Source organism: Lissotriton vulgaris, chromosome 3_1, assembly GCF_964263255.1.
Source record: "Lissotriton vulgaris chromosome 3_1, aLisVul1.2, whole genome shotgun sequence".
Lineage (NCBI taxonomy): Eukaryota > Metazoa > Chordata > Amphibia > Caudata > Salamandridae > Lissotriton > Lissotriton vulgaris.
Window position 1 is genome coordinate 1,357,806,429 of NC_141689.1, and position 27,198 is coordinate 1,357,833,626.

Sequence of the window (27,198 nt, forward strand, 5' to 3'; positions counted from 1 at the left end):
GTATGTTTGCGTCATGATTGGGCGATGCTAACACCCTTAAATCGTGGTTTCCGTTCCAAACCCTCGGACTCCATTTTGTGAACGGCATCCATCTTATGCCTTGCCCTCATATAAGTCAATTGATTAAGGTCGAGCTTGATCTGAAAGGACATCACCTTAGCTGACTTCCCCATGACCTGGCCGAACTGACTCTACCGCCTCCAGCCAAACCTGTTTGGGCAGCTCCTCGCCTAGTGGCCGAGTAGGATATCATCAAAGCACAACACGCCATAAACCATTCACCACCTACAGACCATGTTTTCTGCACACATACACCTGTCCATGTTCCTTGTTTATGGCCAGTTTTATGACAAGGAGGTGCCCTGTTTTATTGGGGTGTTCATCGATATCTGATTGTAATTCCGGGCTGGGCTGGGTCATCTATCACAAACTGGACATCTAAAATATGGGTTGGCCGTCATGACTTTGCGTTTTGCTCTATTGTGTAAATATGTCTATGACCATATCATAAACTCAAGAATTCTTGCCTGAAGTGTAAAACTGTGTATAAAAGGAGAAGGCTGGTTCTGTAAAAACGAACAGTCTCCTGAGAACTTACGGCCCGTGCTGTCGTACTTCTAGGACACATGTTATTTGGTTGCAACCAATAAAACTTGATCTTTGACTTCACCTAGAAGACTCTTGGTTTCTGTGGTCCGGAACAGGGAGAACTCAGAGGTCTTCGGGTGTGATCCCCTGGCACCACCGGGTTCCTAAAAACCCGGAACCTCAGTTGGCGCCCAACTCGGGGCTGTATCAAGCGGTGACGGTCCAAGCCAGATGTTCGTGAGGAGCTTTGTGTGAAAATTCCAGAGGACGGCCAGCCACTTCAGCGACCCCTGTATGTCGACGTGGTTCCGAAGGTCTTTGCTGCGAGGTTCCCCGCTTCCCGACGGCTACGAAGGACTGCTGCCCTGACTATCGCCCTGTTTTGGACCCAGTGATCCTTGGTAGAGCGAAACGATAGACGAGTCTTCTAGTGACGTCATCGATCTTCAATACTTCAGTTAAGTATAAGTGAAGCGTCTCCCAGTCCTTAGTTTGTTCTTAGTTTTGGTATCTTTGAGATACGGTTTGTTTGGTACTTGCAAGCGCCAAAACCGAGGGATTCGTGTATTCACGAAAATATCATAGTTAGATAATCCCTTGAAGTTTGAAGCTAGACTAGTGAGCAAAGATGCCTGGTCTTAGCAGACTTGGAAACTTGTTTTGTCTTGGTTGTAGTAAGGACTCCCGATTAGAGGATTTGTGTCCGGTTCCTCCGATTGGAACTCCAACATATGAGTTATATATAAAGCACGGAGTGGGCCCTATCACATATAATGAAGTATGGATAAAATACACCCGCAAGGATGGTGTTTTAAAATGGCCCCAATATGGTAGTTTTTACTCAGAAGTTTTAGATAACCTCGAGGTCAAATTGTTTAAGAAGAAAGCCCGGCCAGCGATGTTTGACTCTTTTCGCTTATGGCGCAAAGAAGCCAAACAGAAAGAAATAAAATTAGCTAAGAAGAATAAAAGAGGTATGTCGATGGTGCAAGCCGCCATCGCATACAGGGATAATGAGGAAGAGCAGGAAAATGAACAAATGCTCAGAAGCAAGAAACTAGCATTAGATAAATGTTACCCGATGTTGCCCCATGAAGGACAAGATTCAAAGGGAACATCCGAGAAAGATCCATTAATGTCCCATTTATTGAACTCACCACCCCCATATACATCGAGTATTGTTGGACCCCCGAAGCGTATTGTTATACCACGCCCTGGAGCACGAAAAGCAGCTCTTGCACAAGCACCAGCTCCTCTTCAGCTGGTTCCTACTTCTCCGGCGCAGCCTTCTCAAGGGCCGCCGCCTTTGCTACATACTCCGTCTACTTCTTCTACAACCTTGCCTACCGCTCCAACTATTTATCCTGATACTACTTCTGCCACTGCCTCGACTTCTTCTGCTGTTGCTTCAACTTCCTCTTTTCATCAGCCTGTCTTTTCTGGTGCATCTGCCTCTCCGCAAGCTTCCCCTTCCGTTCGACAGAGAGTGGCAAGTACTGTCACTGGTCTGTTCTCACCTTTCTTTGGGTCGCCTAAAACGACCCCTAAAGCAGGACGTAGACAGTTGCGTAGTCAACTGCCTGATTATGAGGAAAGAGAAGTTCTGAATGAGTTATCACGCAAATGGGTTACTGACACTGTTAGATACGATGTTCAGTCTGTTATGGAAGTCTTCCGACAATGGGATGCACCCACTCAGAGATACGTATTCGAAGAGATGTGTGTATATCTTTGCGAAGATTTGGAAACAAATGATCCCAAACGCAAAATGCAGGAATTATTTCGTATGCGTTTCAAATTCTATGAAGGCATGATTGTAGGTGCCGATGCTGAAAAAGCAATAGATATGTTATTATCCTAAAGGAGTAAGGGAAATTTGTCTAGATCACTGTATGAGGATGATGTGTCAGGTAGGAAAAAGGCACGACAATACCCCATGAGAGAAGTTCCTCCAGTTTGGAGGGAAGGTGATGCGAATGCACATCCACCTGTTCCACCGCATTTCCAGCGTGTATGGGTACATGTCCCCTGGAAAAGATCTGAAGTGCTAGCACTCAAGCAGACATTACCTGATCCACGTAAAAATCCCGCAGGGTATTATAAGGAGTTATCACAGACTGCCAGCTCATGTATAATGAATTTAGCAGATGTAGACATGCTGTTTGGGAACGTCGTTCCACAGCCTTTATGGAGTAAGATCCGCCATACAGATCATGATCAAGAACTAGGTGACTCCTGGGCTAATATTGCTGCTACAGATGCTAGACAAGTTGGTGGTTCTAAACCAGAGCCTTTAGTAGCTGAACTTCCTGGTAGAATTATCATGTACATGAAGACCTTAATGCCTGAGTTACGTGTCAATTGGGATAAGTTATCTGCATGCAAGCAGAAGAAAGATGAGAATGTGTCTGACTTTTTCACGAGATTTGAAGAGACTTTCGTCGATCATAGTGGTCAGGATATGGCTACCGAGGGTGGCCAAAGATTGTTCGTAGACAAGTTCGTACATAATCTGCTTCCCGAACTGTGTAATAAATTGAAAGATTCAGAGAGTGCTTGGGCTGTTTCCACGTCAGCACAGATTTTAGCCACAGCCCAGTACTACGAAAATAGGCGCAAGGACGAGCTAGATAAGGCAGACAAAAAGACTAAAGATTTAAAGACCAAAGCTCTTCTCCAGCAAGCCTATCCGCCTCGCACACCTAGTCAGCCCAATTATCAACGACCACAGCAGTATTCGAGAAACACGCAAGGAAACGAGTTTTCCCATCAGCGTTTACCATACGGCCCGAATCAGTGTGCCTATTGCAAAGAAGAGGGTCATTTCAAGAATAATTGTCCAGCTCTGGCACAACGTCTGAATGGTGCCTCTGGAGCTTCTGGTGCTCGAGGTAGAGGTGTTCAACAGGCTCCTAGGGGTAGGGGTCGTGGAAATTTCCCCCAGAATAACACTTCTTTCCGCCTCAGAATTCCATGAATATCTTTGATCAACAGAATAATGCGTCTTTCAGGTCAGCTCAGTACTATACTGATGACTATTACGCCGAAAACGAGAATGAGGGTAATAATTGCTAGGACAGCCATGGACAAAGAGAGGGAGTTGTTTCAGTTCCAGTAGATCAGAATGGACCTTATGTCGAGGTGATTACATCAGGAGTGTCAGAGCCATTTCTGCTGGATACTGGTGCTACGAAAAGTTCGATTATGCACTCAAAACTTCCTGGCGCACCTTTGTCTGGCGAAATGAATGTTTCAGTAGGTTTCTCTGGCGCCCCTGTTAGAAACCCGATCTCTAGTCCTATGGCCCTTTCTGTTGGCCCATGCGAATTAGAAGCACCCCTCATCCTTACAACAGGTTGTGGTGAAAACTTGTTAGGTTTGGATTTGTTAAAGAGATTATATGCTACTTTGTACTGTTCTCCTTCGGGAGTACAACTAACCCTTGGTAAGAAAGTGATTTCCCCAATGTATTTGTCAAAGGAAGATATTCCGACTGAATTGTCATGCCTCCCGGATATACTTTGGGCTACTGGTTCTAATGATGTGGGTTGTTTGGAGATAGCACCGTATGTCATAACGTTGAAAGCCAATGTTAGGTTGCCACGTATCCCCCAATACAAGATCTCTAGCGAATGTGAAAAAGCGTTGCTAGCGATCATTTACGATCTGATTGAGAAAGATATCATTGAGGAAACAACATGCAACGTTTGTAACAGTCCTATTTTGCCTGTCTTAAAGCGTACAGATCCTTCACAGCCTCCTGTATACAGATTCGTGATTGATCTTAGAGAAGTAAATAAGATTGTTGTACCGCAGTTTCCAGTCGTCCCCGACATTACTGCCTTATTGACAATGGTTCCAGCTTCAGCCACTTGGTTTTCGGTGATTGACCTGAAGAATGCCTTCTTCAGCATCCCGATCGCCGAGGAGAGCAGAGACATTTTTGGCTTCAATTTAGGAGGACGAAGCTTCCGCTTCAAACGCGCTCCTCAGGGCTACTGTGAGAGTCCATCCATATTCAGTCAGGCTCTGAAAACACAACTCGATACGATTGTTCTATCTGATGGTGCGACTCTGATTCAGTATGTAGACGATCTACTGATCGCTGCAGACACTGAAGAAATTTGCAAGCAAGCCACACTGTCGTTGTTGCGTCATTTATGTGACATGAAGCATAAAGTCTCCCTTCCAAAATTACAATTTTGCCGACAAGAAGTGACCTACCTAGGTCACATCTTATCGAAGGAGGGAAGGAGACTGACCCCAGAAAGAATACAGGTAATCGCAGGATTGAGTGCCCCAAGGACACAGAGAGAAGTTCGGGCTTTCTTGGGCATTACATCGTACTGTAGACAATGGATACCGAATTTCTCCCTATTGGCCAAACCTTTGCTGGCACTACTCTGCAAAGACACACCCAATCCTATGCCTTGGTCTGACGATTGTCAGACAAGTTTCCATGAGTTGCGCGAAGCATTGTGTTCGGCTCCTGTGTTGGGTAACCCCGATTACAGTAAGCCTTTTACGTTATATGTCCATGAGAAGGAAGGTTGCGCATTATCAGTACTGACAATACTTTGGAGACAAACAGCGCCCATGCGCGTACTTCTCAGCGACTCTAGATCCTGTAGCTAAGGCATTACCAAGTTGCTTGAGGGCCACTGCTGCAGCAGCTGTCTGTATTCGACAGTCCGCTGGGTTAGTCATGAATAATACCCTGATCGTTATGGTCCCACATGCAGTAGACATTTTACTGAACAGAACGAAGACGCAGCATTTAACTAGCGCCCGACTGTCCAGCTATGAGCTGACACTATTAGCATGCCACATACACATAAAGAGGTGCGATACACTTAACCCCGCCACGTTATTACCTATTTCGGCAGAGACAGGCGAGGTTGAAAAACACGATTGCTGCTTTAGGACAGAAGAAGAGACAAAAGGGAGAGTAGACTTGCAGGACACCCCCCTTCCTGAATGTAATGATACTCTATGGGTTGATGGTTCATGCTTCAAGTTGCCAAATGGTGATACGACTGCAGCATATGCTGTAACAACATTGCACACTATTGTAGAGACCGCACGCATCCCCCAGAATTCCGCGCAAGCAGCAGAGCTAATAGCGCTTACAAGAGCATGTGTGTTGGCAAAAGGAAAGCGAGTGAATGTGTATACTGATAGCCAATACGCCTTTGGCGTAGCCCATAGTTTCGGGCGATTGTGGCGTGAACGTGGGTTCCTGACGTCACATGGTGCAAAAATCCAACATGGTCAGCTAGTTAACGAGCTCCTCGAGTCACTGACCCTGCCGCTACAAGTTGCGATTGTAAAGTGCAGTGCACATAGAAAGATTCAAGATGATGTTGGTCGTGGGAATGCATTTGCCGACGAGGTCGCGAAAGAGACTGCAAGGAACACGATGAGTCGGATGTATGTTGTAGGTCCTGCTAGATGGATCCCCGATGTGGGTATGTGTGAGGACACTATAGAAAGTGTGAAGTTCATACAAGCTGATGCCACCGGAGAAGAGGTGAATGAATGGAGAGAAAGCAAGGGAAGATTGGATGCGAATGGTTGTTGGGTCGAATTGTCAGAGCACCAACGATGGCTGTTACCCGACGCATATGTGCTCGCAGTGGTGACAATGGCCCATGGAATGGCGCACATCAATGTAAAAGGAATCTGTAAACTGTTGGCCCCAATATGGCAGAATAGTGGTATCCCGAAATGCGCAGAGAATTTGGTCAGGAACTGTATGGTGTGTTTGAAGTACAATCCCGGTAGGGGAACACCAACTCCAGCGGGTCATTTTGGGCCTCCAACGTACCCGTTCGAGGTTTTGCAGCTCGATTTCATCCACATGGAGAGGTGCAACAATCTGAAATACGTGCTTGTTGTCGTTTGCGCCTTCTCCAGGTGGGTGGAAGCGTACCCCCTCAAGGACAACACTGCCTTGTCAACTGCCAAAGCCCTTGTCAAGGAATTCTTCCCTAGGTTTGGGATGCCTAGAATGGTCTGGAGTGATAATGGAAGTGAATTTGTGGGACGGGTGATGAAGAGAGTGTGCGAATGTCTAGGCATCCACCAGAAATTCCACGCTGCAAACCACCCCCAATCAGCAGGTCTAGTAGAGGGCTATAACAGCACCCTAAAGCTCAAACTAGCCAAGATCCAAGCCAGCACAGGTCTTAAATGGCCTGACGCCTTGCCTTTAGCACTCCTATCTACCAGAATGATTGTCCATTCTAGACTGGGACTTAGCCCACACGAGATCGTGTTCGGGCGCCCAGCAAATATATGGGGGGTACCGAGGCCCAGAAGGCTCAGTGAGATAGAGCACCCTGTACTGCTTGATTATTTACACGAATTGACAACTAAACTGCATATTTTACATCAACAGGTCCACAGCTCCTCTCCACCGGCGTCTGATGATCCAGGCCATGGTATCGAACCTGGCTCCTGGGTCCTAGTCCGGAACTTCAGGCGAACCAAGAACGAGGAGCCTCGTTGGACCGGACCTTTCCAGGTCCTGCTATCTACCCGTTCTGCAGTACGTGTCCACGGGAAAAAACATTGGGTGCACGGCGCCCATTGTAAACGGGTCCCACTGCCCCTTCCATATGACCGGTGGGTCCAGAACGGAATCGTTGACTCTGAGACTGAAACTGTACCTCACTTTACACTCTTCAGCGATGCACGACTGAAAGGAACTGGTACAGAAAAGGAGAGTGATCGTATTTTGCAAGGATTTGTGCCACCGTCAATGTAGTTGGACACTATAGAACCTGAAACATTGTTCAAAGACCACACCGTACCTGGGAAGCAACGATATAATCTGAGGTCGAGAAAAAGGGACTAATAAAAAGTGCACTTATGTAACTCTCTTTCCCCTAAGAACTATTTTTGATTTTACAGCTCTCTCGCCCAGGGAACTTGCTCATTTTTGATTTTCGAACCGCCATCCGGTTCTGCTGCTAGGGCCGCGGTTGAAGTCTGAGGAGTGCAGCTGGGGACGCCTAGGTCAACGGTTCTGGTCGGTCTGAGGGAATTACCCCGGACTGAACAGAGCGCACTTCTTGGCAGAATCAAACTCCCACCGCGGGCAGCAACCAGAGGATGGAGTTCCCGAGGGTAGAGAGACCTGCCAGACCCATGAACTTTAAAAATCAAATATGCACCGTGATGGCCAAAAAGAGATTCTTGATAGTATGTATTCTACTGTTGTGCAGCATCACGATGTTCTTGATTAGCTTTACTCTATCCACGTTCCAAGTTACCCTTGTAAATAACACTCAGCCCACACCTCCTCCTACTGTTCCCACACACTCCTTTCACCCTCTGCCTGAACACGAGTCCGCCAGAAGACTAGAATTTGTAAATAACTCATTCATCCAGCTCCTACACCAGCACCAGTCCGTAATGAACACATCGAACTGTTGGATATGTGGACTTATGCCGCACACAGCCGATAGGGGCATCCCGTACTTCGTCCTGCCATTCAGTTACCATGGTTCTCTGTGGGCTTTCCAGACAATGTTCCTGTTTGCCGTAGAACCATATCCCCCTCGTCCCATAGGGAGCAATGTCAGCAACAAGGCACTAGTGGCAGGAATACGAAATATGAGCAGGGATATTGACACGTCTCGGACAATTCCCAAAGGTGAGTTTACCCCGTACAGTAGATGGAACAGCACTCGGTATGGGATTTCTTTGAGTAAGAGCCAGAAATCGAAGAAATCCTCCCTAGTTTGGGTAGTACCCCACCGAGGTCACCTATGTCTGCAAGGTATTGGTAGGGATCCCAAAGCACAGTTGGGGAAGAGCGTGTGCACGGAAACGTATGTGTTTGCATCCCGAACTTCCCCTCCATTCTCGGCAGCTAAGGGTACATACTTCGTCTGCCATGACAAAGCATACACCTGGTTGCCCCCTGACTTCTCGGGCACATGTTTCATCTCGTTTCTGCTTCCACCCACCTACACGGCCGGGGCAGATTACCATAGGACAAGGACAGTTAGGGGTGTCGTGAGTCAAGACGACACTGCGAGTCAAGAGTTTGGGGACTTCGCAAAGGGTTTTCTGCCGTTTTGGGGGCCTATGGTGAACAGCAGGAACATTCGCCAGTTAACAAGGGTAGTTCAATCCGCCGTGACTGAGACGGCCGGTGCCCTTAGTAACCTGACTGCCGAGCTTCAATCGGACCGACTTATGACCCTTCAAAATCGGATTGCCCTAGATGTCATACTCGCAGACCGTGGTGGTGTATGTAGAGTGATCCAATCCAGTTGCTGCATTTTCATCCCCGATAATGCTCCGACAGTGTATCAGGCCATCTCCAAATTACACAAAATCTCTGATTCCCTTCAATTGGAAAAAGGGGATTGGTCCTTGCTCGGGTGGTTCTCGGAACTGATATCTGCCTGGGGATGGAAAACTCTGATCTTCATTGGGATGATCTTAGCCATTCTGTTTATGTTCTGCCTGTTTGTGCAGTGCGCTCCTGCAATATGTGGCCTTTGTGCTACTTCATGTGTAAGGAAGCCTGTGTCGAGGGACGAATTGAGCAACAGAATGATGCTACAGCAACATCTCCATGAATTCATCAATACAGATTTGGACTCAGATTAGCATGAGTTATTGCCTAAATATGAGGGCAAAAGGAGGGTCTGTGGTTCTGGAATTCCGGATCCTGCTGTGATATGGGACCGAGGTCCAACACTCGTGTCACAAAATGCCATCGTACCATGACAAATTTGGTATCGGCAGACCGGTAATGATTAGGACATTATCCCTGTACGTTTGCGTCATGATTGGGCGATGCTAACACCCTTAAATCGTGGTTTCCGTTCCAAACCCTCGGACTCCATTTTGTGAACGGCATCCATCTTATGCCTTGCCCTCATATAAGTCAATTGATTAAGGTCGAGCTTGATCTGAAAGGACACGTCCACCTTAGCTGACTTCCCCATGACCTGGCCGAACTGACTCTGCCGCCTCCAGCCAAACCTGTTTGGGCAGCTCCTCGCCCAGTGGCCGAGTAGGATATCATCAAAGCACAACACGCCATAAACCATTCACCACCTACAGACCATGTTTTCTGCACACATACACCTGTCCATGTTCCTTGTTTATGGCCAGTTTTATTGGGGTGTTCATCGATATCGGATTGTAATTCCGGGCTGGGCTGGGTCATCTATCACAAACTGGACATCTAAAATATGGGTTGGCCGTCATGACTTCGCGTTTTGCTCTATTGTGTAAATATGTCTATGACCATATCATAAACTCAAGAATTCTTGCCTGAAGTGTAAAACTGTGTATAAAAGGAGAAGGCTGGTTCTGTAAAAACGAACAGTCTCCTGAGAACTTACGGCCCGTGCTGTCGTACTTCTAGGACACATGTTACTTGGTTGCAACCAATAAAACTTGATCTTTGACTTCACCTAGAAGACTCTTGGTTTCTGTGGTCCGGAACAGGGAGAACTCAGAGGTCTTCGGGTGTGATCCCCTGGCACCACCGGGTTCCTAAAAACCCGGAACCTCAGTGGGGTGGGTTTCTTTGTTAACAAACCGCCCTTTTTGGGCTTGCTGGATGTTTAGATGATGTTTTGATTGGGGTTTGTGGGTACTTGTCGAGGCACAGTTGGGGATTGCCTGACGTGGGTGGGGGGAGGGAGGGGTTTGAGACTGAGAAAACTTGGCAATCCGCATGCGGACAGTATGATTTGTAAGCATGGGCGGAAAATCCGTTACGCTCGCGGATTTTGCGGATTTTCGGTAAATTCGCAATCCGCGAGATTCGCGAATTTCCCGCAAAATCCGCAAATCAGCGAGCAGCGGATTTTATGGCTTGCTCGCACTGTTCGCGTGAGTTCGCGGCTTCCCAGTTCAACTTCGCGCCCCGCGAATAAGTGCTAAATTGCAGAAATACGATCTTAGCAAAACTGAAACTACTTACCAGGTTCAAAAGTTCAAGCTCATCATTAGTAGCCATTTCCTGTAGTGCTTCCTGAGGGGCCCCTCCAGAGTTCAGTTGCCTACTTGCAACTATTATGTGACCCTGCTCTGACCCTCAGAATAGTTACACAAAGGTCCTGAATTACAGCTAAGGCAGACAAGCAGGAGCCAGGCTGGAAGTTCAAATCCAGTGACACATTAATCAGCCCCTAATTCATTATTGTCAGTTGGGGCAGGGCAGGTGTTGTAACTAATTTTGCAACAATGAAAGCACTTAGCAAGTGCAAAAGATCACTAATCAGGAAGCACTAAGGAAGCAGGTGCCAGCTAAAAAAATATTCTGTGACACATTAATCAGCCCCAAATTAATTCAGGTCACTCGAGGCAGGGAAGGTGTGCTTTGCTTTGCCACAATAATGTACACCAGAGGGTGCTGTGATGAAACAGAGGGTGGCATGGGTGGGCCAAAGGGTGGCATGAGTAGTCAGAGAGTGGCAGTGGTGACAGAGAGTGGCAGTGATGAAGAAGAGTGTCCCAAACAGGCTGGACACGTAGAAACAACAAGTTCGCAAAACTTGCGACCCGACAGGTAAGTTCGCGTTTGCGAAATTGTACAAAACCCTCGCGAACTGGCAGAAACCCGCGCGAACACAAAAAAAAAAAAATCCGCAAATTTGCGAGAATTCGCGGATTTTGCGGATTGCGAGTTCGCAAATCCGCTAAATTCGCGAACGCGAGATTCGCAAAATTCGCCCATGCTTAATGATTTGGTTTGGTGCACACAAATACTCTGTAACTGAATGGCAGGATGGGAGTAGCAGACATTACACACCCCCATGAAGACCTTCAGTGAGTCCAACACTAACAATACCACTAGTTAGATCTGAGTGCTTGGAATATTCGTGGCCTTAATGACCACAGGAAGTTTTGGAAGGTCCTAGCCTACTTGATTAGGCATAAGATTAATTTTGCGCTATTGCAGGAGAACCATTTACCTGTCGACAGTCTAATGCTGCGCAGTAGGGGGCTGCAGGGAAGTATACTCCCTTCTGGGTTCACTACACATGCGCGCGGAGTGCTCACCTAATTTAACCCTAGGGCTGCTTTCACACTAGAACCACTGCACACAGATTGAGATGGGCAATTTGTGATCTCTGGTGAAAGGGAATGGAACTACTCCTCATTAATGTACATGGGCTGAACTTTGACAATCCAACTTTTTACTCCACACTGACAGGGACTGTACGCTTGTACGGGGAGGGGACTCAGCTCTGGGGTGGAGACTTTAATTTGGTTCTGAACCCGCAGTGGGATAGATCGGGGACTGGATAGGCACGTCACGTTGGCAGCGCGCACAGTAGCAGACATACTAGTACACTTTGACTTGGGGGACGTGTGGCGTCAGAGATATCCAGAGAAGGGGAGATATACCCACTATTCAGCGTACAACGATCTGCACACCCAAACTGATTACTAGCTAGCTGTCAGACATCTGCTAGAGCGAGTCAGGGCCTGTGATGTGCTTCCCCATATGCTTTCAGACCACTACCTGATATTGCTTGTGATAGACACCCCACAAAAGCGTATACTGCCCTTTACGTGGCGGTTCCCGCCTATTCCTTCCTAGATGCTGTTTTTAAGGAGGAATTGACAGCGGCAATTGAAACTTTTTTTATACCAATGTTGGGTCTGTAGATAGCTTCAAAGTAGTCTGGGAAGCATTTAAAGTATATATCCGCGGTGTCACAATGTCCAAGCATTCCTGTGTCCTTAGAGCGCTACGCAAAAGGTTATCAGACTTGTAGGGTTTATTGGCGACGCTAGAGCAGCAGCTCCTGATCAGGTCTGATGATACTATAAAGGAGGAATAAAAAAAAATATTGGAAGAATATCATGACGCTGCTGATGCAGAATTAAAGCACCTAGGGAAGTACGCTACGGCTCGCGTGTATGGTGAGGGGGAACTACCGGGTTCCGTATTGGCTCAACTTCTCAAGAGACGAAAGATATAGCCATAGCGAGCAGGTTTAGGCAATACTATGCAGGGCTTTACTCTACACGGAGTGGCGATGCGGAAGCGGAAATATTGGACTATTTAACGCACATAAAACTCCCATGGCTAAAAGACTCTCATCGAGAATTCCTTATGCGGCCCCTTGAGAGAGACAAACTTATACTTGCACTGTAGGGAATGAAGTCGTGGAGCGCACTGGGAGTAGATGGGTTGACAGTTGCTTTTTATAAAGCGTTTGCCGACTTGTTGATCCCGCACTTAACTACACTCTTTGATGATATGTGTGTGATGGGAGATATGCCACCTTCGATGAGAGGCAATTATTGTGGCTATTATGAACCCGGCAAGCCACCTGACGAGTGTGCAACCTATCGCCCACTCTCATTGATTAATGTGGACACGAACATTTTTGCGAAGATCTTGGCTAATCGGCTGGTTCCCCTAGTCCCACTATTAGTCGCGCCCAAGAAGGCAGGTTTTGTGCCCAACAGGATTTCAACTCATAATATACGAACAGTGTTTGGGGCGATCCAACAAACTAAGCCAGAGATACTGGCGGTAGCGGTATTTCTAAGCATGGAGAAAGCCTTCGATTCTGCTGAATGGCACTTCATGAAACTGGTCCTGATGAGGATGGGGTTGGGAGCTGTGTTTTTGCAGCTGATAGGGATATTATATAGGGCACCCACCGCCAGAATCAAAATTGGCAACCTTGTGAAGGATGCTATAAAAGTTACTACGTGCACGCAACAAGGCTGCCCATTTTCCCCGATCCTAAATCTCTTAGTGGCTGAGCCCTTGGCCTGCGAGCTCTGGGAATATCACAGATATAAAGTATACAGTTTCCAGGCTATGAGTTGATTGTTTCCACCTATGCAGATGACACCCTGTTATATGTTCAGGATCCCGAGCGTCACCTCTCCTCAGTACTTTGTGAGGTGATTAGAAACTGGGCAGTATCTGGACTTCACGTTAATTGACAGAAATCTATCATATTTCCTCTTACAAAGGCCATGACCCCGTTCGAACCGGATTATCCACTACAGTGGTCAATGTATTCAGTGAGATATCTTGGGATACAAATTTACACAGACTCGGACATAGTGTTCGGGGAAAACTATGGGAGGGCAATCAGTAAACTAGAAGATGATATATAGGACTGGATTAGATTGCCATTGTCCTTGTTGGGCAGAGTGTCAATACCGAAAATGGTTGATACTCCCCCGTTTTTTGTTCCTTTTTACTAACATCCCTTAGGTTCTCCCAAACTCCTTTTTACGGCGACGTAAAACTCTAATGATCAAGTTAGCCTGGGCTGGCAAGCAGGCGGGGTCAGATGGGACATACTAACATTACCATATCACATGGGAGGGCTAGGTGAGCCTGACCTGGACCTATACTATAGGGCAGAACAGAGTACCCATACATTCCACTGGATGCACGGCTCACCGGACACCCAACACCTACATATAAAGACGATGGTGGCATCACTGCTTCCGATGCCAACTTTAATGTTTGCTCCCGCTGATCGCAGGACTAGAATCCTTGACTCAGTGAATGCTACAACACATGCTTGGCACCACCTCTTGTATTCCCCGCACACGCTGCTAGCTTGGTGTCACTGGCTGCTACCGTGCAGAGAAAAAGGGGTCATGAGAGCGCTTAAGTCTCTAGGGGTGCGAACAATTGGTGATTTATTTGTGGGTGGCACGGCAAAAAGCTGGGAGAAACTGGAGATTGACGATTCTGAGGTAACTCCCTTTACCAAATTTAATTTTCATAGAACGCGGCAAGCACTGCTAAACAAATTGGGTAGCGATTTGTCATGACCACCGGAAGTCTCCTCTTTATTCTATATTATCAAAGCAGAATCGCAGACTCGTATAGTTTGTAAGATCTACCGACTGTCCATGGCCTATAGGGTAAACCACTACACTAAAGCTGGTCTGGCTTGGCAGAGGGATTTAGGTAGGGACATAGACGATGCCATGTGGAAATCCAGCTGTGAAAGTACAAAGCGCATTTCATTAAATAGTAGACATAGATTGGTCCATTTTAAATAACTTAATAGGGTTTACTACACCCCGGAGAGATTACATAGGTATGGCCTAAGGGACGAGGCAAGTTGCGAACGCTGCAGCCAACAGATGGCAGATTTTTTCCACTTAACCTGGCTTTGCCCTGGGATTGCAAAATTATGGGTCCTAGTGTTTAAGGAACTGGCACAAATGACAGACCAGGTGCTCCTGCCGGAACCTGCCATAGCGTTGCTGGGTTATTCTAAAACAATACCAAAGGGGATCCGCAGGTTAGTCGATATGGGATTTATGCTTGCTAAGCGCAGAATAGCGATGAGTTGCTTGCGAGGCCCGGCCCCTACGACAAAGCACTGGGCAAGCGATATGTTGCATTGCAGTACACAAACTGAAATCTTTAGTGACCTTCTTCTGCCACGCAGTAGGTCTAAGAATTTCTGGGCGTTGTACCATACGTATACAGCCACCAGAGTAAATGAGGAGATAGTAGCTGACACTAGGGACTGTGAAGAGGATAGGAACAATGATGCTTAATTGCGTAGTGAGGCTTGACATGTTTTACACAACACGATGGGAGAGCTCTATGACAAGGCTGCGTGAACACTGAGGGTTGGAGGGCCCTATAGAATATTGGCAAGCAGGAGCTGAGCCGGGTTGTTTGCAAAGGGGGGGAGGTTAGGGAGGTTGTAAGGGAACAAGACGCCAATCGAATATGTCCTGCCTGATTTTATCTGACTTATATTGCATGTTATTGAATTGAAGTGTGTCACCATGATTGCTTTAACACTTGCACAAATCTCATGTTTGTTCTGAACAAAAACTTATAAAGAGTTAAAAAAAAAATCTTGGGGGTTTAACCAAAAAAAACCCTAGTCCAAGCTTATGTAACCAGGTCTTTATGTAACTACATCAAGGGATCCTATCGACACATGAACCCTCTAATAAGCCTTGTAGCCATTCCCTAAAGGGCTCTAGTTCTTCTGTGGCTTACACAGTTAACCAATACTGGATCGGTCTCAATACTGCAATATCAGAAATGGGTCTCAGATTTAGATCCATATGAATGGGGAGTGTGGGAGTGATCGGGTGAATAATTTTTAGCAGCGATTTGAGGAACCTATTCTCTGAAGTTTCCAGCATCCCCAAGTTACAGTGGCCCCAGATGTCTACTCCGTAAAGGGCCGCCCCACAAGTTTGGCTTCTATAGATTTCCGAAAGGATGATAAATGGGAAAAGGAGAAGAGCTATTCGCTAACCTTATAATAGACCCTACAGACTGTTTTAGAGACAGGGTGCTCTTCCTCAACTGAGCTGGCTACCAATGTGAGTCTTCCAAACGAACACCCAGAAAACACAAACTCAAAGACCCTCTCAAGGCCTTCCCCATCTAATAATATAGTTCTTATTTTGCCCTTGCGATCTCCAAACACCATATACTTGGTTTTGTTATTATGTGATTTCTTTTTTTTAGTTCAAATCGTTTTTATTAGGAAAACAAAGAAAAACAAGAAACAATAAAGGGTAATAATAATACATGATACAGAATGACATGGATGAATGGCAAAATAGCATTGTGGGGTACATCATTGGTTTATGACATAAACAAGAAATAAACAAGAAATAAACATAATACACATAATACAAAATAAACAATACAAACAATGCAATATAAAGTAAGGATGCATGTCAAAGTCCAAGGATGATGTCCGATTCACCAGTATCACAATGGTACGGATGTTATACCACTATCCAGTTTCTAGAACCAGGGCCACAGTCACACACAAAGCCAACCAATTAGTGGTCAAGGCGCACGAGCGCCAGTAGGTGTAGGGTGGCTTTTTAGGGGGGGTCGAATGAAAAGGAAGAAGCATCAAGGGATTTCCAAAGCTTCTTACACGGGCACGCCCAGGGGAGGAATGTAGAGCTGGGCTGTCTGCTCCTCTGATGCAGGATACCCATTCCCGCCACACATTGAAAGATACCTCTGAGGCGCTCTTCCACTTATATAAGATTACCTTACACGCCAAGGTGAGCAGTAAGTCTAACAGTTGGCGGTCGTTGGCGTTCGCCAGCTAGGGGTCCAGGGCACCCAGAAGAACGTAGACAAATTCCTTAGCGGGTTTAATTTTGAAGATATGTTCAACACAATCAAAAATGTTCCCCCAATATTGTCCTAATGAGTGGCAGCTGAAAAGCATGTGGGACAGATCTCCCACATCCGAATTGCAATTCCAACATGTGGGGTCGTCTCTTAATTGGAGCTTAAAAAGTCTGTTTGGTGTCCAGTAGGTACTATTAAGTAACATATATTTAGTTTGTGACAATATGGGGGAGATTTTGTTTACAAGGGCTGTAGTGTGGATCTTGCCCCAGTCAAAAGTAATCCCTGTTAAATTGGGTTCAGCCTCCCAACGTATCTCACTGCGTCTATGAGCCTTCCCTGGTAAGTGGTATTATGTGATTTCTAACCGGTAGTCCCTACAGTATAGGGAAACCTCTCAAGCAATATGGATAAGCCCTGGGGACTTTTAGACAATAAAAGGGTGTCATCAGCAAATAATAAACATGGTGTCTTTGTATCTTTGATCTTATGAGAATCGTTCTCACAGCTAAAAAGGTATGGTAAGCACTCATTGATGCATAAGAGGAAGAGTGTGGGGGCCGGTAAGCACCCTTGGCGCACACCTCTCAGAATTAGTATTTTATCTGTCAGTTCTTCTGCAGGTCCCCACCTGACCTGGACATAATTGTCTGTGTATGGAGTCTGGATTAGGGTCCATAGGCCTCTTGGGACTCCTATCCTATGCATGGTTTCCCATAGCTTCGGCCTTAAAAGAGGTCAAACGTGGATTGAAGATCCACAAAGGCCACAAATAACATCCCAATTTCCAGATCTACAGTAGACCACTTGATGGCTAAAAAGTGTAATTTTATGCCTGAGACCAGCCTGTAAGTGGTATAGCGCCTTATATTGCACAATCCAATCCCTTAACCTGTTGAGTATCTGAGAACTAGATTTTTTTACTATGGTCAATTAAGCTTATGGGTCAATAGTTGCTCAGAATAGCTTTATCTCCCTTTTAATGAATCAGTACTATTATTGCACCTTTCCCAGAATCAGGGACCCGAACACCCACCATCAGAGCATGCACTTATTATTCAAAAAAATTAATATTATTTTATTAAGTACTTAGGAAGGTACACTGATAGTGTATTAGAGTGACTCTGTTACTTATGCATGGTTCACACATCTGCTGCTTTCACTAAAGGTATACCTACTTTTCAAACAATACAATGTCCGGAAGCCAAAGGGATTCAGATGGAACTCTTATGGAAGTAATTCCACCATAGTCTTCAGGATTCCAGCGAAGTTTGAGATCCATCCATTGCTGTAATAGAGATAAGCAATCATTACTACCTGAGAATGGACCCTTTAAATGACATGGCACTGATTGTGTTTCCAAGGCGCATTATTATGCATATTTGCTCAGATTCTCAAAATCATTCGTAAATCCTTTTGCTACTCTCTAGATGAAGTGATCTTAACCTCCCTACAGCGTCCTGACATGAATGATTCATTATGCATTATTATAGCCGTATATCCCAACAAAGCACGCTCCAATGACAATTGACACCCCCCTCCAGTCACTGGACCAATACAGCAACCCTAACAATCCTATTTCCTTTCACAGCTCAGGATTTGAATGTTTGACAATTCCTGCTATGCACGCAGCCACAGTATTAATCACCAAATATCACACATTGACACAAGGAGCTGTGACATCTCTACAGCCCCTAATTATCTGTCATCTCTACTTTTCCTCATTTGCCAAGGCACAGGGAGACGCAAGAGCTGCTGAGAATTCACTCCCATCTCCTGGTGCTCCATTGCCACTGTAAGTCATGGAGGATGGGGAAGGCTTACTGTTTTTCCTTGCTAAGAGCCTCTGCCTTTTTTATTCACCTTAGCAATCCAATCCACATATCCTGGAGAGGCAGGAAAAAAGAGGGAGTCAGAGGATGCAGCTTAGGGCTTTGTAATGTTGCTACTCCTCTGACACTCCACTGTCTTCAGCGGTGCTGTCAATATTCCAATATTCTAATGCTTTGTAGTTTCTTACCATTCGCAGTGTCCTTTAATTGCAGGTTCTCTGGCTACTAATGCAACAGAGAGCTTCCAAGTTGATTAGGGATTACGTACCTGCGATGAAGCAAGGACTTGTATAAAAGAGACTTGCTCGGACGCAATCCTCTCATAAAAACCCATAACGAAGTATTAACAATGTATTTTGATACTAATATGCACCACATTTAATATATTCCTAGATAGAGTAAACTTGCCTATGTGTTTTACTAACAAGTAACCCGAGTGTGATTAAAGATGGCTGCTAACGCGGGAAACTGTACTGCGCATGCGTCAACTGCATCTACGCAAAATGACATCTTTACACTTGGAGGGAAAATTCTGCTTCTGCGCAATAGCATCTAATATGGCCGCTTGAAACTCACGTGCTAAGCATCTGCTTTGCTGAAACTAAAATGAGTTGCATACTAAATGCTAATGCATAAAGAGTCTTTAAAAGTAAATGGGATTAGAGTAGAGATAGGTGGTATACAGTGAAATCATTTTACTATGAAATTAATACTTTCTCTTTTGAGCTCTCTATTAGTTCGTATTCGGACCTCTGAGCGATGCTAAAGTCTGACACCCACGTGTTTCCTCCCGCATGCGCAAAGATGACATCTCAGAAACAGTGAAGTCAAGTCTTGAAACTCGTCCAAGGATGTGCTCCATACATGTCCTGGGAACCACCTGAACATCCTTAAGATTCAATAGACAACTGTTAATTGTATACATTGTTGTTGATAGAGTTTGCAAATATGGGTGGGTAATAAAGCTTGGGAGAACAAATGAATGGGCGGGAACTTAAAACAATGAACTAAAGAAAATGATCAAAAACTTAGCATGGTGTGATGATCATCCCCTCAGCTCGTCCAATCAGAAATAGGAGTTTCATAAAGTTGAAACATTTAGGGGTGGTACATGCCATTAAGAAAGTATGATTCGGGTAGTTAGTTAGACTAGTCACCTACAGTCGCAGCAAGAACGCTGAAAGACCGAGATGCTGTCCGAATGCTGATCGAATACCCAAGAAGCAGGCTTAAAATTGTGTGACTTTACATCTTGTACATTTGCAATTTTTTCTGTTTGTATCTTTTATGCAACACATGTAATCCTAAGTCCTTATGTTTTGCAACTGGTTGTTATGTAAAGCGTGTAACCAAGTAATGTACAAAGTTCCCCAATTGCTAATGTAGCAGAGAAATCTCTCTCTCTCTCAATAAATGTGTGATCAATAATCAGGGAACCGAAGGGATCCCTTGTCGGAACTTAGGATGCCTCACACAACTAATTAGCTGGATGATTTTTTCATCCCGCAAGATGGTTGTCTTGCCTCATCATCGGCTTCCTGCTCCAACGTCAGGTTGTATATGACATACATTGTAGCCCACTATGGGCATTCTATAAGTTTATGAGCACCATTAGGTCCTGAAGAATTGCCTATATGGCATGAAACATGTTGACCACAGGTGAGGGTTGAACGAGGCCAAACTACATTGACTTTGAGTCTCGGTACCCCTCCCTTCACTATTTTAACAAGGCAGTTAGCCACATAAATAAAGTTGTCTTAGTGGACTAAACTAACCTTTTTTAATACACTTGTTCACGCTCACTACTTCACTTCCTCAGGCCCCTCATACACACACTCAACTAACGGCAAGGAACAAAAGAACTCCACAAAAGTGTAGCACCTAGTGCTACCCGTCAGGCATTGCAGTGCCGGCCTGACGTTGGAGCAGGAAGCCGATGATGAGGCAAGACAACCATCTTGTGGGATGAAAAAATCATCCAGCTAATTAGTTGTGTGAGGCATACTAAGTTCCGACAAGGGATCCCTTCGGTTCCCTGATTATTGATCACACATTTATTGAGAGAGAGATTTCTCTGCTACATTAGCAATTGGGGAACTTTTTACATTACTTGGTTACAGGCTCTTAGGACAGGTACACTGGACCCCTATAAATATTATCCTTTTTAGGTCCCTCTTTGTTGTTTACATGTTATGTAAAGCGCTCTGACACCTTCGGGTAAAGTTTGCGCTATATAAAATCGCATTAAATAAATAAAAGAAGAAAGTCTAGGCATATAGTCGGACCTGGTGATCTGATGGATGACAGAATTGCCACCTCACTTGTGGCTATGCCATGTGCCAGCCCATATTAGGGGGGTTTACGGGGTGGTCCAATGTTGTCGTTAAGGAATATGCATCCTTGCTTATGTGCAAATTAACCAAATCAGATCACCGCCAACGTACAATCCAAACAGTGCCGTAAAAGCAATATTTCCATATAATCTACAAAAAGTGTTGGGTCACTTGCATTGAAATGTATTGATGATGCATTTGCATTTACTCATGCTGTAGCTACTCCAAATGAACTTTCAGGATTTTCAAACATGAAAGCTCCCCATCTTCCAAAATCCCTTCCTACTGCATGATAAATTAGGTGTGGCCCACTCAAGGCTACCTGTTTACACACACCTTGCATCTTCCAATAGTTTCATCCTCTGTTGCACCCCTTGCAGTCTTGCTTGCTTCCAATGTCTGTGGCTCCTTGACCCCTTTCCAGCCTGGTCTCTCTTGATGGCTCTAAACACTGTTCCTCTTCCGGCCCATGTCACTCTTTCAGTATTCTAGTATCAGTATGACCCTTCTTACTCCTACAGATTAGATTTGAAGAGACTCCATATAATATGCCACTCATTCAGACATGGTAAAAGTACCGTCAAGGGATTTTGATCAAACAGGATATTTTAGTTTTTTGAAAACTTAATTAAATGACCCAATATTAATGGAAGTCTTAAAGCATCAATGGCAAACTTTGTCAATTATTAAAAAGAATTGTGCTAGAAGTTACAAGGTAGGGCGCTGTTAGTCTACAAACAGAAATAGAGTAAAGAGGCAGGTGTAGATAGAAAAATAGATTTTATCTGTGAATTTTCATAAAATAGGGTACATAACAGTATATCAAAACACAATGTTACATGAAGAACAAAATTAGATTATAACAGCTTCTCTGTAACAAGGGTACAAGCTTTTCTTCTAAAAAATACAGCTATGGAAGAAATAGTGTAGGTCGACGTTTTGGTCTTTAGTAATCAATAAGCAAGACCATCTTCAGGACTATACGGGATAAATACTCGTTGACCCCTTATGTGTCACAATTTCGATGGGCCACTGCGTGTGTATTTTATCGATGAATTTCTTATTTAGAACAGCAGTAATCATTCAGTGGCAAACTTTGTTGTTTATTGGATCAATTTCTTGTTAGATGGTACTATCTTTGGCAGCACAAAAGTCGCTTGTCTTGTTTGAATTCAGTCAACGTAAAAGGTTTGGCTAAAGACGACGACGATTTGATACACGAAGTACTTTGAAACTCGAAATCTTCTAATGCTGGCTGAATTTTAAAAAAAGACAAGCGACCTTTTTTCCGATAAAGAAAACCTTTTACGCTGTCTGAATTCAAACAAGACAAACGACTTTTGTGCTGCCAAAGATAGTACCATCTAACAAGAAATTGATCCAATAAACAACAAAGTTTGACACCGAACGATTATTGCTGTTCTAAATAAGAAATTCATCGATAAAATACACACTACCTTGTGACTTCTAGCACAATTCTTTTTAATAATTGAGAAAGTTTGCCATTGATGCTTTAAGACTTCCATACACCCCTTCGTTGCTGGGCCTATTCTGCTGCTGTGCTGGACTTTTAAAGAGTGAATGGGTTTATGACGGCCCCCAGCCATCATAAGCACACGAGCACCGTGATGCATGACGGATGGGGGCCGTCATCAGCATGGAAGGGGTTAATATTGGGTCATTTAATTAAGTTTTTAAAAAACTAAAATATCCTGTTTGATCAAAATCCCTTGACGGTACTTTTACCCTATCATACAATTACGCCCAAACCCGCAAGGGTACATTGGGTTGCCCATTTTCCTGTACACTCATTCAGACAAGCATTTACAGGACGAAAAGTTGGCTCTGGCTCAAAATTAACCTTGCATTGGACTGGTTGTTATTTATACAGGAAAATATAAATTATTGGATTAGAAATTATATTGTTCTCCAAGTAAATTGAGACCTGACTATCTGAATAAGGGTTACCTATAGCTGTGCTTATATGTAACACTGTTTACCATGCGATGAACTGCCCAACTACAATTTCAATCATAAAGTTTATTTGGAAATTATATTATCGTGTATAGGGGTTTTATAAAAATCTCATGTTACAAATTTGGATCAGCTTAATATTATGGACAGTTTTTATGAATATACAATACAGGTATATTGTCTGGGATAAATACTGTGTCCTTAATGTCATCTACAAAAATGTTGTCAACCTTGGGATTCATTTTTCTATTATGAACTCCAATGAGGCGGTCTTTTTGTAGACAATTAAAATGACAGACTATTAACCCGAGAAAGTATTTTGACAACTATATTCTGGTACCTCGCCTTCATGAAAAGGTAGGTTAAAACAGGGCCAGCATTCTTCTATATTAATATTATTTTCTTTCTAAACAGCTTCTTGGGAATCATTTTATTTCACTAAATGTTCCTCCTTTACAAATTGCCTTGCCATGCACAGTGTTTATATCAATGATGTCATGGAGCATGTTATGAGTGATGTAATATGGGATGCAATTAGGAGTGCATGGCAAGGACACGACTTATAGTTACTTTATGGCACAAGTTATAGTTACTTGAGATAAGTATGACTGGTAGATTTTAGTGGTTTTGTTTTTTTAAAACAGTATGTTTTAACAGACATTCTCACCTACATATAACCTTAGGTTTTTTCTGTGAATTTCTAAGATTTTTTTTAATGTAAAGTAAGACATTATTACAGTTCCTAACTATAACGTTACTTTAACCTTTATTTTTTTCTAGGTAATTTCTATGTTTTTTTAACATAAAGAACAATGTCTATCGCTGTGCTTGTCAGGAGGTTGGGTGCAGGTCAGGCATGTGGCAGGCCCAGTGCCCATTCTCCCTAGCTGTCTAGCCTCTCGCAGTGCATGGCCTTTGGCAGTGCGTGGTGGTGGTTTGATTTGCAGGGTCTCGCCTGCAACCAGACCCTGAACTCAACCTCCCCATGGGATTGCATGCAGAGATTGGCCCCTGTGGGCTCCCACCCTGGCTGTACATGGCTTACCGTGTCATGTGGCAAAATAAAGGGCGTCATTTTTAGAAAGGCAGACCTATTGGCTTTGTCAAAGGATCAGCAGGCTTTTTGGCTTTATTAAGGGGTCAGCACATCAACACATATATAAAACAGACGTATTGACTTTGTCAAAAAAGTCACCAATAACTATAATCAAATGTATATTTCATAAATTGATACATTGCAATGATTATTATATTTCAAAAAAGCATTATTTAAAATAAAACATTTAATTTGTCTTTGAGCCTTTTTTAAATTTATCAGGCCACAAGAGGTACCTGCACTCCAGCTGAAGATATACAGCTCCAGATTATAAAAAAAGATGGTATGCTTTCCTGGGATCATACATTCAATTACCCAGGAGGCTTCCTGTGTTTTTATTTTAATGTTGCTGGGGTGTTGCTGTGCTCCCAACAGTCCTCCAGAACATTACCAAAACCGATTGGTGGTACCCCTTGCTCTTCTAGCGGCACCACCAAAGTAAAAAAAAAAAATTAAAAAGCCCTTGCAGGGCATTGCAGGGTGCTCCTTGCACGGAACAGTGAATAATATATAAGCCAGCTTCTGCCGCTCATTTATTATTCCTTTTATGCCATTTTCTTACTATATTTGGGTGCCCTGCTGCCGACCCAGAGCACCCACAACATGACAAAATATTGAGGTCCGCGGGCGGGGGACTTTGACCCACATTTAGAACCAACATGATGGCTATCCTGGAATGGTAAAACAATAATACACTATGGACAATATCATTCCATAATGATCTCCTGGCTTAGAGGAATTGGTCATTTGGAATGTGGTGTATTACAAATGAAATGAGCATCCATAGCAAGAAAACCAGTTAGCACTGACTGCAGAGCTGTAGGATCATCTCAAGAAACAAAAAATGAAGAAGAGAAGCAAAGAATTGAATGGGGAACTTTAATTAGGGAAAATTTAATACTAAAGGACGGGTCAACCAGCCCTGATACTGAGGCACACATATAAGGCTGATGTGTGCATGCAATCAGAGAATGCCGTGACCCACACACAAAATAGCTAACTATTTTTGCCGACTTAATCAATACCCTATGCTGTTCGCTGTCATGCATGGAAGCAGATTGTAAATGACACTCAGACAGACCAATGGCAGAACAGAGTGGACCGAAAGACCCTCTACGTATCCATATTGATAAATATTTATATACATATCTGGATGTAGGTATTATTTAATATTTGTTTGGGCAGATATCTAAGAGGAGAACCTAGCAATAGTTATTACAGTTCAATATTCTCCCCCTGGGGTTTGTCAGAGGCAGTTACCAGTACCAAAATTATTTCCTACAGAGTTAATCCGACATTTTGTGTAACACACCACCGCTTTAATACAGAGAAATAACAATCTACCTTTAACTGCCTTTTGATTATAACATATTTAACATATTCTTTTCACAATCAATACTTCAAGCTTAATGTGTTTATCATAACTTTTTATAATAAAGAGAGCAGACCAATGGCAACATGAATATGTGTTCCTGATGAACCAATCAGACCTGTAGCTGTTATAAATGGTTTATCACCGTAACTAACTGGGACCTCCTGTACTGAGCATAAGTTTTCCTACAAGGCAATCAACAGGAACATAGTTATGAAATTACTTAGTAGTAAAATTACAGTTGGCAAAACAAAACCCTGTCTTTCCTAATTGGGTCTAAAAAGGATTCTTACAGTACAAATCTTCCATACACACATATTTTCCTGGTTTGTCAGTGGGGGTAACCAACATCAAAATGCTTGCCTACTATGGTATTCTGTGAGATTCCATGTAGCAAAATACCTATCTCTACACTTAATTCAGAGTAATAACAATCTACCCTTTTTTAAAAAAAATATATTTTTTAATTATTTTATTTTAACAGTTGGCAACACGGGCAGAAATTACATAGTTCCAAATAGCAGAAAAAACGTACACAAGGACAATGGTATGGTGAGCACACATTGCAGAAAACAATTTAATAGGTCTTGTCAATCTTATTTATGGGATGCATTTTGTATTTCAAAAGTTGACATTTGTACTCTCTAGCCCTGTACTCATTGAACACGGGTAACTAGGTGGTTCTCTAATCATAAACCCCTTGCCCAATGCATCTCATCTCATGGGTCAGCTATGGTTCCCTCAGCAGGTGGGGAGTGTCTCTCTGAGGTGGTGGGGGTCGAATTTCTGCGAAAAGAAGTAAAGGGATCCAAGATGTCACGGGGTCCTGCTGTTAATTGCTCGTGACAGTCTGCAAGGTCGGTGAGCCAGGTTTGAACTGTAGGAACTATTGACCTGCCCCTGTGTATCGTTACTCTGTGTTTGGCCATGAGTAGCATAATAACACCCAATCTGCGGGTAGTAGGTGGTATGTCTTTGAAATAGCCTGGCAACCCAAGGAGTGGTCGGTGTGCCAGTGACGTCCCCTAGCATGTGGAAAATCTCAGACCAGAAGGCAGCAATCTTGGGGCAGTACCAAGCTAAGTGCATGAAATCGGCATGGGATGCATGAAGACGCTGACAGTGAGAGTTAGAGATCAGTACCATCCGTGATAGCTGTAGTGGCGTGCGGTAGAAGTGATGCAGGAACTTGAAGTGTATGAGGTGGAGTCGGTGATTGTGGACTAGTGATTCAAGTCAACTGGGCTTCAGTCAGGGGACAGTCGAGGTCAGGGCTCCAAGCTGCTCAAGCTTTCATGGTTGGCCCGGGGTTGGACTGTCGTGTGTGGGTATATAGGTGTGTTATCAGCTTGTGTTAGGATGTAACAGTGTAAACGAATTCCAGTGCTGTGAGTGTCTGTGGCGGAGCGGGAAAGATGGTGTGGCTCGCAGCTGGAAATATAGCAAAGTATCCAATAGTACAGAGGTTGATGTATTGTTAGCTGTAGGGGGGGAGAAAGTGATTGTCAAGGTATAGATCTCCAAAAGTATGAATGCCAAGTTTGCTTACACATCCTATTGCATCTTTATCATGCAAAGGTGGTAGCAAGGGGTGCTTAGCTGTAGGGACATAGTGGGCATATAGTAGTTGGGTGCCAGCACGTTTACGAAGCCCGGTCCATGCCCCGTTGTAAACATTGCGTGGTGTCTATTGCAGGCCCAGGTGGTTTATAAGGCAGGAATAAAGCAGTGGTGAGAGGCCGGGGGGAGGCCATGTCTAGCTTAATTGCTGTGTGTAGTTGGAAAGATGTGGGACGTACCCAATAATATAGGTATTAGGCTTGGACGCACAGATTAGATTAAAGTTTATAGAGCGCTTGGTTACTCCAATGGAGTGTCTCCACGCTAAGATATCC

The 27,198-nt window shown here is 44.2% G+C and overlaps 1 protein-coding gene across 1 annotated transcript in view; it reads right to left on the minus strand.

Moving 5' to 3' along the window:
- The window catches only part of CHRNB3 (cholinergic receptor nicotinic beta 3 subunit), a 448,118-nt gene that overhangs the window by 237,694 nt on the left and 183,226 nt on the right, over window positions 1–27,198 (minus strand). The window contains exon 4 of the mRNA XM_086963701.1: window positions 17,875–17,984. Coding sequence (XP_086819827.1) covers window positions 17,875–17,984 — 110 coding nt within the window. The remainder of the gene's footprint in view (window positions 1–17,874; window positions 17,985–27,198) is intronic.